At 47.9% G+C, this 12,063-nt stretch overlaps 1 protein-coding gene and 1 non-coding gene across 2 annotated transcripts; one reads left to right on the top strand and one right to left on the bottom strand.

Moving 5' to 3' along the window:
• Positions 1 to 905: 905 nt before the first annotated feature.
• Positions 906 to 977, top strand: TRNAM-CAU. Its single transcript has one exon. It is a non-coding gene; the product is annotated as a tRNA-Met (tRNA).
• A 1,607-nt stretch (positions 978 to 2,584) lies between these two features.
• Positions 2,585 to 4,435, bottom strand: LOC100830282 (bidirectional sugar transporter SWEET12). The gene is made up of 4 exons (XM_003561592.2): positions 4,206 to 4,435; positions 3,590 to 3,999; positions 3,370 to 3,489; positions 2,585 to 2,905 (listed from the first exon to the last, which is right to left on the bottom strand). Exons 1-4 carry the CDS (start codon positions 4,249 to 4,251, stop codon positions 2,585 to 2,587), a joined length of 897 nt encoding a protein of 298 aa, XP_003561640.1. The 5' UTR covers positions 4,252 to 4,435.
• Positions 4,436 to 12,063: the final 7,628 nt, after the last annotated feature.

Here is a 12,063-nt window from a genome sequence, read left to right as displayed (position 1 = left end):
GACTTGGTGATGGGTGGTCCGGTCTGTGTGGGTCTTGTTCGGTGCAATCTTTGCATATGCTCCTTTGAAGCTCGCCATCAGAATCGCGCCTCTTGGTCACTAGCATGGGTGGTCGACTGTTTGGCATGGGCAGACGCGAACTTGGGCGTCTACAGGAGTTGGGACCCATTCTTGGGCGTTGGTGGGGGGAGTCGGAGTTGCCAGCTCAGGAGAAATGTTTGTGTGATGACGATGACTTCCGCGTACAACTTCGACGGCAACTTTCTTTTTGTAGCGCGTGGAGTGAGTGTGGGTGGCCAGGTCGGCCAGCGTGTATGTGTGCGGTCTTTTTGATTGCGCCATGCACGGTTGTAAAGGTTTTCGCCCGGTTTTCCGTTTAATTAACTGGGCAAATTCTCTTCTTCTTAATCAATTAATGGATTGAGTCTTCGGACTCCGGTTCAAAAAAAAATAGTCTGATACACTGATGTGAAAATAATTCGCATGACAAGAAATAACTTTGCTTATGTGTGATGTCATGCATTGTGTCATTAATTGTCTCGTAGACTCATCTTGTCTTGATTTGTGTAATGTTACGATAACATATCTAATTACCAGTTCCATCTTTTTTTTCATTTATTTTCATACCATGTCACCAAAATACCTAGTTGATATTTATGCTACTATCCAAGTTATTTGCACTGTGACTAGCCTTATTTGTCATCAGTATTCAAGTAACAATGTTGTCAAGACTGATCAGCGGAGGATGTTTTCGAGAGAACGAGGGATGAAGGGAGAGACAGGAGCCGCGATTATTCAGCTTGGGAGCTGATTTCACCTGATTGTGCCATATTGGTCAAATCAATGGCTGATACCGATTTTTTTTCGCTGGTTAATTAAACAGAAATCAATAATTTGAACACCAAATCAGAGTGGCGCAGCGGAAGCGTGGTGGGCCCATAACCCACAGGTCCCAGGATCGAAACCTGGCTCTGATAAAATTTCCCAAATGGTCTTATTTTGCCTCTTGTTCGCCTTCGAGATGCTTTTTAATTAACGCTCTGCGATCTTCACGTACTGACTACTGACATCTCCTTTGCCTAAGATTACGTAGTTTCCCCTTTCACTGAGCGAGACATGGGCCTGCTGGGAATCTCTGACATGCATGAGGTCCGTCAACCCACCGACGAGATATGTGTCTTTCTTTTTTCTTCGACGTACTTTTCGTTTTCGGACGTTTTTTCGGACTTATTATGTCCAACAAGTGATGTGATTGTCAATACACTGCTTTGTCCTTAATTTAGAACTTCAAAAGAGCTACAGTAGTATTTTCTATTCCGGTTGCCGTTACATGGTACTATCATGCATCGAGGGATCAGAAACATTTATCTTTCAAAAGCAGCAAACAATAGCTTTCTTGTGCAGTCTTGTGTAGAAATTTGTCCTCTGTTTCATGTGTACTGAAACTAGATGCAGCAGCAACCTGTTGTTACTCTGCTTTTGAAAGGTTCGCCTCCTTGGGGAAAAAACAGACTACAAAATGGCTCCTGTGAACGTCAAAATTTGTGCAGAAATTTGGTTGCAGAAATTTGTGTTCTGTTTCAGGTACTGAAACCACATGCAGCAGCAACCTATTCTCACTCAAACTTTTGAAAGCTTCGTCTGCCGGAGGAAAACAGACTATAAAATTATCTAAAAAAACAGAGGATAAACAGAGGATGGTCAGCGGCTCGTCCACTCGGTTGGTTCGGTGAAGCGGGCTGGCAGCGCGAGCGGCACAAACTCCACCCGGGGTCGGCAGGAGGCGGCTCCCGGGCCGTGCTGTGTGGCGGCGAACAGTGGTGGCGGTGGCGGCGAGTTCAGGGCGACGTCGGCGGGGTGCGGGAACATATAAGGAGCTAGCACTAGGGTTTTCACCCGGGTCAGGCGCCCAGGCCGAGGCGAGCGCCGCCACCGCCACCTTGGGGCGCGATTCTACTATATTCTTGTGAAGTATCAGTTCAAGGCCGGTAGTTAACAGATAAGTTCATTCGACATATGATAAAATCCAGATTGTTGCCCTTCATAAAACACAAAAAAGATAAACGAAGAAAAATGCATAATATGGCGTCAGAAAAAAATACTACTCCCTCCGATCCATAATAAGTGTTGGGGATTTGGTACAAGCTTATACAAGTATCCCCAACACTTGTTATGGATTGGAGAGAGTAGTTAATTAACCAACGAAACTGCCACCTAGATGTTCCCCCAAAATTCATTCCTCCACCGAATTCGTTTCATCCAAACAAGCACTAATTAACCAAAAGATGGAAGAAACAAGAGAACTAATACATGGGCCTTTTATTGATCGGAGGGAGTACGTAAATAAAATGCATGGATGATCACACGAGCCCACAATACCGTGCCTAAATCTACGCAGCATTTACTAGTAGTATAGTACTAATTCACTAATTAATTAACCAACAACGTACATGGAATTAACACGAACTTACATTCAACGAGCTCAACAACACATACAGGCACGTATAGGCTACAGATTAAAACGCAGTGCAGCGGCGCATATGCTGCAGATAGTTAAATCAGTCGGTCCCTGCATGTAGCATCATCAGACCACCTCGACGGCAGTCCTGATGGGCGGCGGCATCGGCGCCGGGTGCTCCTCGGGCGGCGGCAGCGGGATGTCCACGACCACGGTCACGCTCTGCTGCACCTTGCTGGCGTCTTCGGCGTCGTCGGCGTTGATGGTCGCCGCGGCGGCCTGCTGATGTTGCTGCTGAAGCTCCAGCTGGTTCTGCTTCTCGCCGTCCGCGGCGACTGCCGCCTGGCCGGCCTCCGACACGGCTCCCTTCTTCTTCTTGGGGTTCTTGTACACCAGGTGGAGCGCCATCTGGGCCAGGCCGAAAAGCAAGCCCAGCACGTTCGGCATCTGCACATGTGCACACGTTTCGGTCATTGCAAAATTCAAAATTAGCTTACTACTAGTGCTGAGCCTGCCTGCCGATGTTGATTTAACCTGTCTTTCTACGCGAGCTTAATTTGTAAGTAGCATGAGTATATACGTATCACTTGCTTTTGCGAAAGATATAGTAGCTTATTGCAGCTGCGTGTGGACTGTGCGGAGATGGTACTCCATCTTTTTGTTAGGTTGTAGGCCTGCATGCATGCAACAGCTGGGGGCACCTGGCTCGTGACACAAGCGCAGCGCACTCATCTCGCGATGCATGATTGCATAAAAGTTCGTTGTTTAAAACCAATTCATAGCACCCTAAGCTGGCAAGCCTAACTAATGCTGAATCTTAGCTTGCATATCTCGCATGCCATGCCTGCCTGCTTCAATATATGCAACTAAAATAATTGAAATTAAAGGGAGGATTTAATTAACATGCGTACCGCTACGAAGAAGTCTTTCATGAGGAGGCCGTAGAAGAACCAGACGACGGCGCTGATGGTGAGGAAGAAGGAGAGCCAGAAGGGCAGGAACTCCACGCTCTTGGTCCTGATCACTTGCCTCTGCATGCAGATTTACAAGTTAGATAAATATGCAACGTATATATACTAGTACTTGTCTACGAGACCGAGTTGTTCATGCATGTGTTAGCTATACACGTACGATGATGGCGAGAGGCGCGACGAAGACGGCGAAGGCGAAGGCGGCGCCGACGCCGCCGGCGATGGCGACGCGGCGGTCGCCGTCCCTGACGTAGAGTTGCAGAAAAGCCACCATGGCGCCGTAGAGCGCCACGTTCATGACGAACACGAGCTTGACGGTGAAGGCCCTGGCCTGCTTGGGCGCGTAGGCGAGGTAGACGGCGAGGTAGGCGGTCTCGACGACGCAGCCGACGGCGTTGATGGAGAGGAGGAGGAGGTCCGCCGTGAGCAGCGCGTAGTAGAGCCACAGCATTGCGCTCAGCAGCGCCATCGCGTACGGCGCCGACTGGAACGACTCCGTCGACTTGCGCTTGTACACGCGGTGGAACGTCGGCACCGGCGCCAGGATCACCAGGAACGACAGGATGTTGCCTGCATGCATGCACAATTAAAACACAGACAACAACACTAAATTAACAACCCGAATTAACAAACGGAACACAAGCTACGCAGCTGCTTATGTTGATTCTGTTCAGGAACTACGTGTGGAATATTAATTTGGTCCGTGAAATTGTGAGCATATATGGCGTGAATGAAATAACATGCATGTAGCGTATATATGGTGGATGTATATATACCTAGAATGCCCACAGCAAAGACCCAAGGGTTCCCAATGGCAGCCATCTTTGGAGAGTAATTAAGGCCGCGCCGGCCAGGTACTAAACTTATAGTTACGTCAGCCTGAGACTGATCTCCTGCTTAGAAACAAATACTCTCTAGCTAGCTAGATCGAGCAAGGAGATCGACCGCTCCCTCAATTTGGGAGATCGACTAGCTAGCTATACTAGCTGTGGTGTTGCTTCTGGTCGCTCTACCACTTGACACTGCTTGCCTCCTGGGCACGCCTTGCTATTTATAGTGCCGAGGAGGAGGCAGAGCTGAGTAAACTATTATTGCTAGGAGCAATCCATCGAAGGAGATGATATAGAGTTCATTGCTTACTGAGCTTTGCCTTCCACAGTGCATGCATACGTGTGTCCCGGCGCACTTGAAAGTTCCAAGTTGAAACCGTAGTCCCTATTCATGTCTTTTGCCTGGGTTTATGTGGCAGCCATCCGAGGCACCTCACTTGACACATGGATTCAGCTATTTGCATGTGTGTCGATCAACCGATATATGATCTTGGGTACGTACGGCCTTGCACAGTTAATATCGTGTATATCTCGGATGAAACGCTAGTTTGTGCTTAATTAAGACGCGCGAACTGAAAACAGTTGTATTCATGATCTTATATTATCCCATGCATGAAAATAAGGAAATGCTGTGACACTCTAGCCCGAAGTTTGCTCTATATATGTCCAGCCCAACAGTTGGGCGCGGGCTCACATGTCATAGCAGTTCTCTTACACTTTCATCCTCAATTGGTATAAGATGGTTAACCCGGAGGTGCTATGTTTGGTACACAAAGGTCTATATATATGGACAAAGATCATCTGACTTAACGTCCATGACTTTGCAGTCAGGGATCCCTCTCCAGGGTATATATGCAAGTGGAACTCTGTCTAAACTAGCTACTAGCAATTTCGAATTGAGAGTTAGTAAAACTGATATAATACATGTGTCATTTTACATTTACGAAGGTAGCTAGAAGCTTTGCTGGATTGAAGATACTTCCTTGTTGATTAATTTAAAAGCAAATTGAACAATAGACGATAAAAATGGTGATGTGGAACTTTGATAAATTTTTTTCAATGGATGAACATCTTAGATGATAAAAGCGTGGCGATGTAGCGTGCTAGCATGCACTTCATTGTTTTAGCTACTCCCACCCTTTTTTCACAAAGAAGGGCGCGCGCGCATTTTGAGGTCAAAATTTGACCAACGATTAGACCAATAATATGTAAATTATGTGTTATAAATTTATACCGTTGGAAACATTTTTCAAATACTATCCAGTGATATAATTTTGTTAGTACGTAACACTCAAATCATTAGTCTAATTGTTGATATAAAATCTTAAAATGTGTCTGTGTCATTCTTCGTGAGAAGAAGTGATTATGTCTTTCATGAGATGACAATTTTTTTAGTAAAAGACAATCGTTTTACCATTCGATTAGATATTAAAGCAAGTTATGTGCAGACGATGGAGTTCACATTAAAAAAAAGTTAGTAGGATACAACCGACAAGGCCGAACCCGTGGCTGGCAAAGGACGAGGAACATCTCTAGGCTGTTGATAAAAAGTGAACATTCACTACTCGGAAGCGGCATCAAGGCCACATTTTTTTTTTTGACAAGGCCACATTTTGAAAGGTCCTCCCATTTCTCTACTTCCAAACCCCCTGTCTCCTCCGATTTTCGTGACATGACCAATTATTATTTTCCCACAAGGTACAAGCAGATCAATCGCCATCCAAACCTTATTGGTGAAGCTGCAATCGCGACAGGTGCGTGATGGTTTCCAAATAAATGTGGCATAACATTTTTGAAAAGGATTGAATCCCTAGCCTCTCCATTGATTTATGCACACAACCGCAAATGTAGCATAGCAATTGAGACTTACGTACCAACCATTTTCTAGATCAATGAGCTCCATGTTGGCTTAAATTTCAGAAGCCGTGTCTTGCTGCGTTTAAATATAAGCCTTTTACTGAATTAATAACTTTCATGTATAAGCAAGAACACAAGATCGTAAAAAATTAATAAGCTCGGCATGGGCTTTGGAACATGGCGTGGAAGTTAGGTTTCAAAACAAAAGTATATATCGTGGAGTTCATGGTCAGCAAGGATTGACCCATGTTGCACTGCACAAATGGGAGGAAATGCCCCCTCCGGTGAACAAATGTGACCGTGCTCTTTTTTCTGCCTCCACCACGGTGCAGATTGGCGATGGTCGTAAGGCAAAATTCTGGCATGACTCCTGGCTGGACGGTTTGATTCCCAAGTCATCGCACCTACCATTTTTGCCATCACTAGAAGGAAGAACCATTCTGTGCACGATGATATTACCGAGGGGGCTTGGGTCCACGCTTTAAGAGGCAAGATCTCCAATGCGGTTCAACTCGATGAGTTTGTCTTCCTTTGAATGAGACTTCAAGGTGTGGTCCTGAATCCCGACTCCCCCGATTCCATCACTTGGCGTTGGACCTCGCATGGCTCCTATACCTCCAGCTCGGCGTACAAGGCTCAATTCCTCGGCTCCATCCATGCCCAACACACAAACACTGTCTGGAAAGCCAAGGCTGAAAACAAGTGCAAATTCTTCGCCTGGCTTCTTGTGCAGAACAAGATCCTCACCGCCGACAATCTCGCCGTTAGGGGCTGGCCGCACACTCCTGGATGTTCCCTTTGCATTGATCCTCATGAGACCGGGACCACTATTACAGAAAGGCTTATCAGTAACGGTCGAAAAACAGCATCAGTAACGGTCGGGGCCGCCGTTACTAACTTCGTGTTACTGATGATGGGTATCATCAGTAACGGTCTCTGCGACCGTTACTGATATACATATCATCAGTGGCGAGCGGCCCGACCCGACCGTTACTGATGTACCATCATCAGTAACCGTCGCTTTGCCACATCAGTGTCGGGCGAGCGACCGACACTGATACATTTTCAGTAATTAAAATAATAATTAAAACCATAGAAAATACACAAAAAAATATATATTTGAATACACAGCACAGCACAGCACAGAAAAATACACAACCACATCATTTAAAACATACAAATGTGTATAAAGCTACATCATTTAAAACATATAAAGAATACAAATGTATCTAACTTCACGACATTGATTACAAAGTGTCAAAATTTCATAGAAGCATATAAAGAATACAAATGTATCTCATGTCAAGTTTGAAGCTATTGTTGTGGGTGAACCCTAGTCACCACTTGTTCCACGCGTTCGTAGAAGTCCCCACTAGGCTTGATGACCTCATTGTTGATGACATGGGCGAACTCCCTTTGAATGTTATACACGACCCATTTAGGTCGGTGTGCCATTGTCATTCGGGGCCGTCAGTACTCTTCCACAGCCGCGATTGACCCCTTCCACTCAGGCTTGAACATGCTGGCATTCTCCATAAGGATGTGACAGCAGTAGTAGCCACAGTACACACTGTCGGCCGGCTGTTGCTGGCAAGAGAACTTGTGGTTGTGTTGAGGCTCGTCTTTATAGCCTTTACCAGCTAGTTTTCCCTTGGTCGCCACTTTCCAAGCAGTGTTAATGAGTGATTTGATGGGTTTTCAGTACCGACCTCGAACACCCTTCTTCAAAAGTAGTGAATCAAAATAGTACACCGCGGACCAAGGCAAACAAATGAGTAGAGTCACCCAATGGTCTCTGTTTTCAAAAGAAACAAACTTTAGTATCTAAGGGTGTATAAGAAAGACTGAATTAGAAAAAAACAAACGGTTCCATATATAAATTCAACTGACTCCAAATTAAGGAAGAAGAGGATAAAGTCGTGGTCCGCGTATTTCTCCAGACATGCCACCAAGTATTTAGATTTCAGGGTTCTTGAGGGATCCTTTTCTGGCTCAAGACCGATGTCATCGTAGTTTAACACCGTAGGGTCTAAAATGGCTACTTTTTTGACCTCCATGCTGCATTTCCCTTATTTGGTAGGCAGACCATAGCCTTAAGAGGTTGATATCAAGCTTTTGGCGGTTGAAAAGGTGGAACAGTTCATTGAACTCCACACCAAAGGTGATAGGACGTTCCTGAATGTTCTCAGTTTCTTGGTCAAAGAAGCCATAGTCTCGTGGGATTCGAACATTGATTTGTTGGGCATACTGTTGAGAACCAGCTGATGCTTGCATGTAGAACTGATGAACCTCTTGCATCTCTCTGGACACGGCACGCAGGGAATCTTCGGTGACTATCGGTCTTCCAGAATAGTAAATAAGCACTCGGTCAAACTCCCTAACCACGAAATAGCATCTGTCTTCGAATCTCTGGCCTTGACAGGGGTTCTTCATGAGAATGTCAGGCCTATTGTCTTCCCAGACTCCGGTTATGTCAGGCACATAGTGCATCTCATCTTGATTGACATTGGAGGAGTCCTTGATGGTCTTGCCGCCGCGCCCCTTCTTTTTATGCCTCCTCTTATTGTCCCATGCCTTTTGCTCTTCTGCCTTGTACTTGTCATCGATCTTGCAGCCACCCACGGACTCAGCGGCACCCAAGAGAGAGAAGGTAGGAGGGACGCTTCCAGCCTGTGCCGACCTTGTGGTCTGGCTATCTTTGAGCTGTGGAGGCATCGACATTGCCCGCTCTTCATCTCCGCCGGCATCGACAGGAGGAAGTATCCTAGGGGAAAGGCCGAGCGGCGAATGAGAAGTACCTTTGTGGGCGGAGGGAGATGGAGTCATAGAGGGCCGGCGCTGGTTGTAGAGAGATACCAAGCTCCTAGGCCACATAATGCGGTAGTTTGGACAACCGCCTAGGATATCCACACCTTCCTCCGGAGGTAGCGAGATAGCGTAATCACGATGATCGTCGACAACGGAGTCCACCATCACACTCAGTTGTGTGTCGTTCATAAGTATGCCGTGCACCAGTGGCGGTGATTGTCTGGGCATCAGGTGGCCAATGGCGCCTACAGGCTTCCCAGACTTGTCTACGTGGATACGACACTTGACCGGTGCCTGTGCGTAACAAGAAGAAGGCATATGTGTGTAATATCTTTATTCATGAAGGTAAGGAGTGAAAAAGAGTTTGAAAAGTATGCTTACAAGGATGTTGTCGCTCGGACCCGGATCGTTATTCCAGATGCCCTCGCTTGGGTCCGGTTGGCTAGCGGGGGGATTGTCCATGCTAGGAGCCGGGCTGTAACCTGGGGTGTATGTGTCATCGTCTTCCATACGTGTGTCGGAGGCGGCGCTGCTCTTCAGCGGGGTGCTCTTTCGCGGGGGAAGAGGAGGAAGAGGAGGAAGGAGGTTCCTCAAACCTTCCACTCCTCCCCCGAGTATGGCGCCAAGGGCGGGGTGGTCTTTGGCCAATGCCGACACCAAATGATGGACGGCTTGCACTGCATATTCCCGCGACACTCTTGAGACACGATAGATGCCTGCTCTCGCGCCTCCGCCTTAGCTTGTTCTATTATCTCAGAAGAAGCGGGGAGCTTTTTCTGGACCCTGCTTCGCTTCGGAGCAGGCGGGAAATAATCATCCCAGCAGGCCCCTTCGCCTTCTCCTAGAACACGGCCCATGTGCTCTACCTTTTGCAAGCCGGCGGTCACAGCCAACTCTCACCTCTTGCTCTGCACGGAGTCGGCAGATGTTTCTGACCTCTTTCTCTCCTCCCATTTGTGGGCATTTTCCTGTTATCATATAAGATAGGACGTGAGTCTATATGGATCATGAGTGTCATAATTAATGCCGAAAACAAATTAATGCACGTGAACCCTTACCGTAAAATTTTTAACAGGCGGCTGAATTGGCTCAATGCCCGCCCACTCCTCTGGTGTCATGTGCTGACGTGCATATTCTCTAGCACGTTGGTCCTCCAGCATGTGATGCACTGGAGGCACCCTGCCTGCCGCCGAGAATTTGGTCCTGCTTGCGCCAGACCTTCTTCTTCCCCTCTTTCCCTACACTCCCTAGCATGTGGTTCAAGGGCTTCCTCGCGCGCAACGCGCTCATACGTTCACTCTTCGCAATGAAGGCAGGGTCAGACGATTCCTTCTTGAATTTTTCCCATTCGGCCTCATCAGTTATCGACGGCCATTTCTTCTTGATGATCTCATAGGGTTTGTCCATCCACTTTCTAGCGGTGGTTTTCTAATTAGCAAGACCATTCCTCACTGCTATGTTGACGGACGCTAGGAATCGCTCGCGCCACTCGTCAGTGACTTGGAACCTCCTTGCAACGTCCACGATGCACGTGTTTCTAACGACTTCGGAGATGTCACTCCACTCGTCGGTGATCTTGCAATATTTACGTGCAACGGCTCCACAGGTCGTTGCGAAGGCCTTCCTTGCCCTCTCAGGCGACTCCGGGTGGCCTCTGTCAGAGTGCCGGGTGACCACGTAACAAAACTCTTACAAGTTGTGGCTCCCCCTCGGCGTCTTCTTCCTTGGCTTCTTAGCTGTAGAAGCAATTGGCTGCGGGTTACTCTCTTCCACCCGTCGCTCGTTGTCGCGCTCTTTTGAATGAGAGCTACCTTCGCAAGAGCTAGGTTCGCCGCCAGAGCTGACAATTTGCTCTCCCGATGAAAACTCTTCATCGACAAGATGTACCTCCTCAGGAGCTACGTCCTCAAGAACTGATTTCTGGCTACTCTTGCCCATTTCGTACCTATGCCATCAAAACCATCAAATATATATCGGCCGAAAATTTCGGCATGACCTATGCTAAAAAACTAGCAAATTTTGCAACTAGGAGCTCGAAACCTGCATAAAAACCCCACCCGCATATGTACCCCCTCGGCACGATGGCCGGCCCCTTCTCCAATGACCCGACACGATGGTCGGGCCCACAATTCACATAAATGAAGCACTTTCCAAAGCAAAAAATCATATACAACATGTATATAGCATATAAATAACATTTATGTAGCACATAAACAACATGGAATAGCCCATATACATGGAATAGCTTTCAAACAACATTGATATAGTAATGTCATAAAAGAAATAATTACAATAACCCATATACATGGAATAGCTTTCAATGAACAACATGTATAAATCCTCCCAATTAAATCATAACCCCAATTAAACAACATTCAAACAGCATGTATATCAAATTCCATGTAGGGTGCTCTAATTTGATAGCAACTAATTTGATAGGGTGCTCTAATTTGATAGCAACCAATTTGACTGCAACTAATTTTGACAGAGACTAATTTGACAGAAACTAACCCTAATCCTAACCCTAACAGCGGAGGCAGAGGAGAGCAAGCGCACCTGGGGGCGGAGGAAGACGGCGCGGGGTCGGGTCGTCGCGGAGGAAGACGTCGGCGCGGGGTCGGGCGGCGCGGAGGAAGACGGCGCAGCGTCGGGCTCGGGCGGCGTCGGGCTTAGGGTCGGAGGAGGGCTCGGGGACGACGGCGTGGGCTTGGGGAGGGCGGCCGAAGGAGGGAGACGACGGCACGGGCTCGGGACCGGACGACGGCGCGGGCTCGAGGACGGCGGCGGGAGGAGGGAGACGACGGTGCGGGCTCGGGGACGGCGGCGGGAGGAGGGAGACGACGGTGCGGGCTCGGGGACGGCGGCGGGAGGAGGGAGATGACGGCGCGGGCTCGGGGAGGGCTCGGGGACGGCGGCGGCGGCGGCGCGAAATTCTGGCAGGGCTTTGCCTCTCCTAGGGTTTTGCCCATAGCTGGTCGCTCTGTATGTTGAGGACGCGCGGGCGGAATAACCCTGAATTTCGCTAAGTGTTCTCTTATATACCCGACACTCATCAGTAACGGTCGCGCTAGAAAGCGACCGCCACTGATGTTCTCGTATACTCATCAGTAACGGGCGCATAGCATCCTGACCGTATAGG

The sequence above is a fragment of the Brachypodium distachyon genome, chromosome 1, assembly GCF_000005505.3.
Source record: "Brachypodium distachyon strain Bd21 chromosome 1, Brachypodium_distachyon_v3.0, whole genome shotgun sequence".
NCBI classification, from domain to species: domain Eukaryota; kingdom Viridiplantae; phylum Streptophyta; class Magnoliopsida; order Poales; family Poaceae; genus Brachypodium; species Brachypodium distachyon.
This window is presented reverse-complemented; position numbering and strand designations above follow the sequence as displayed.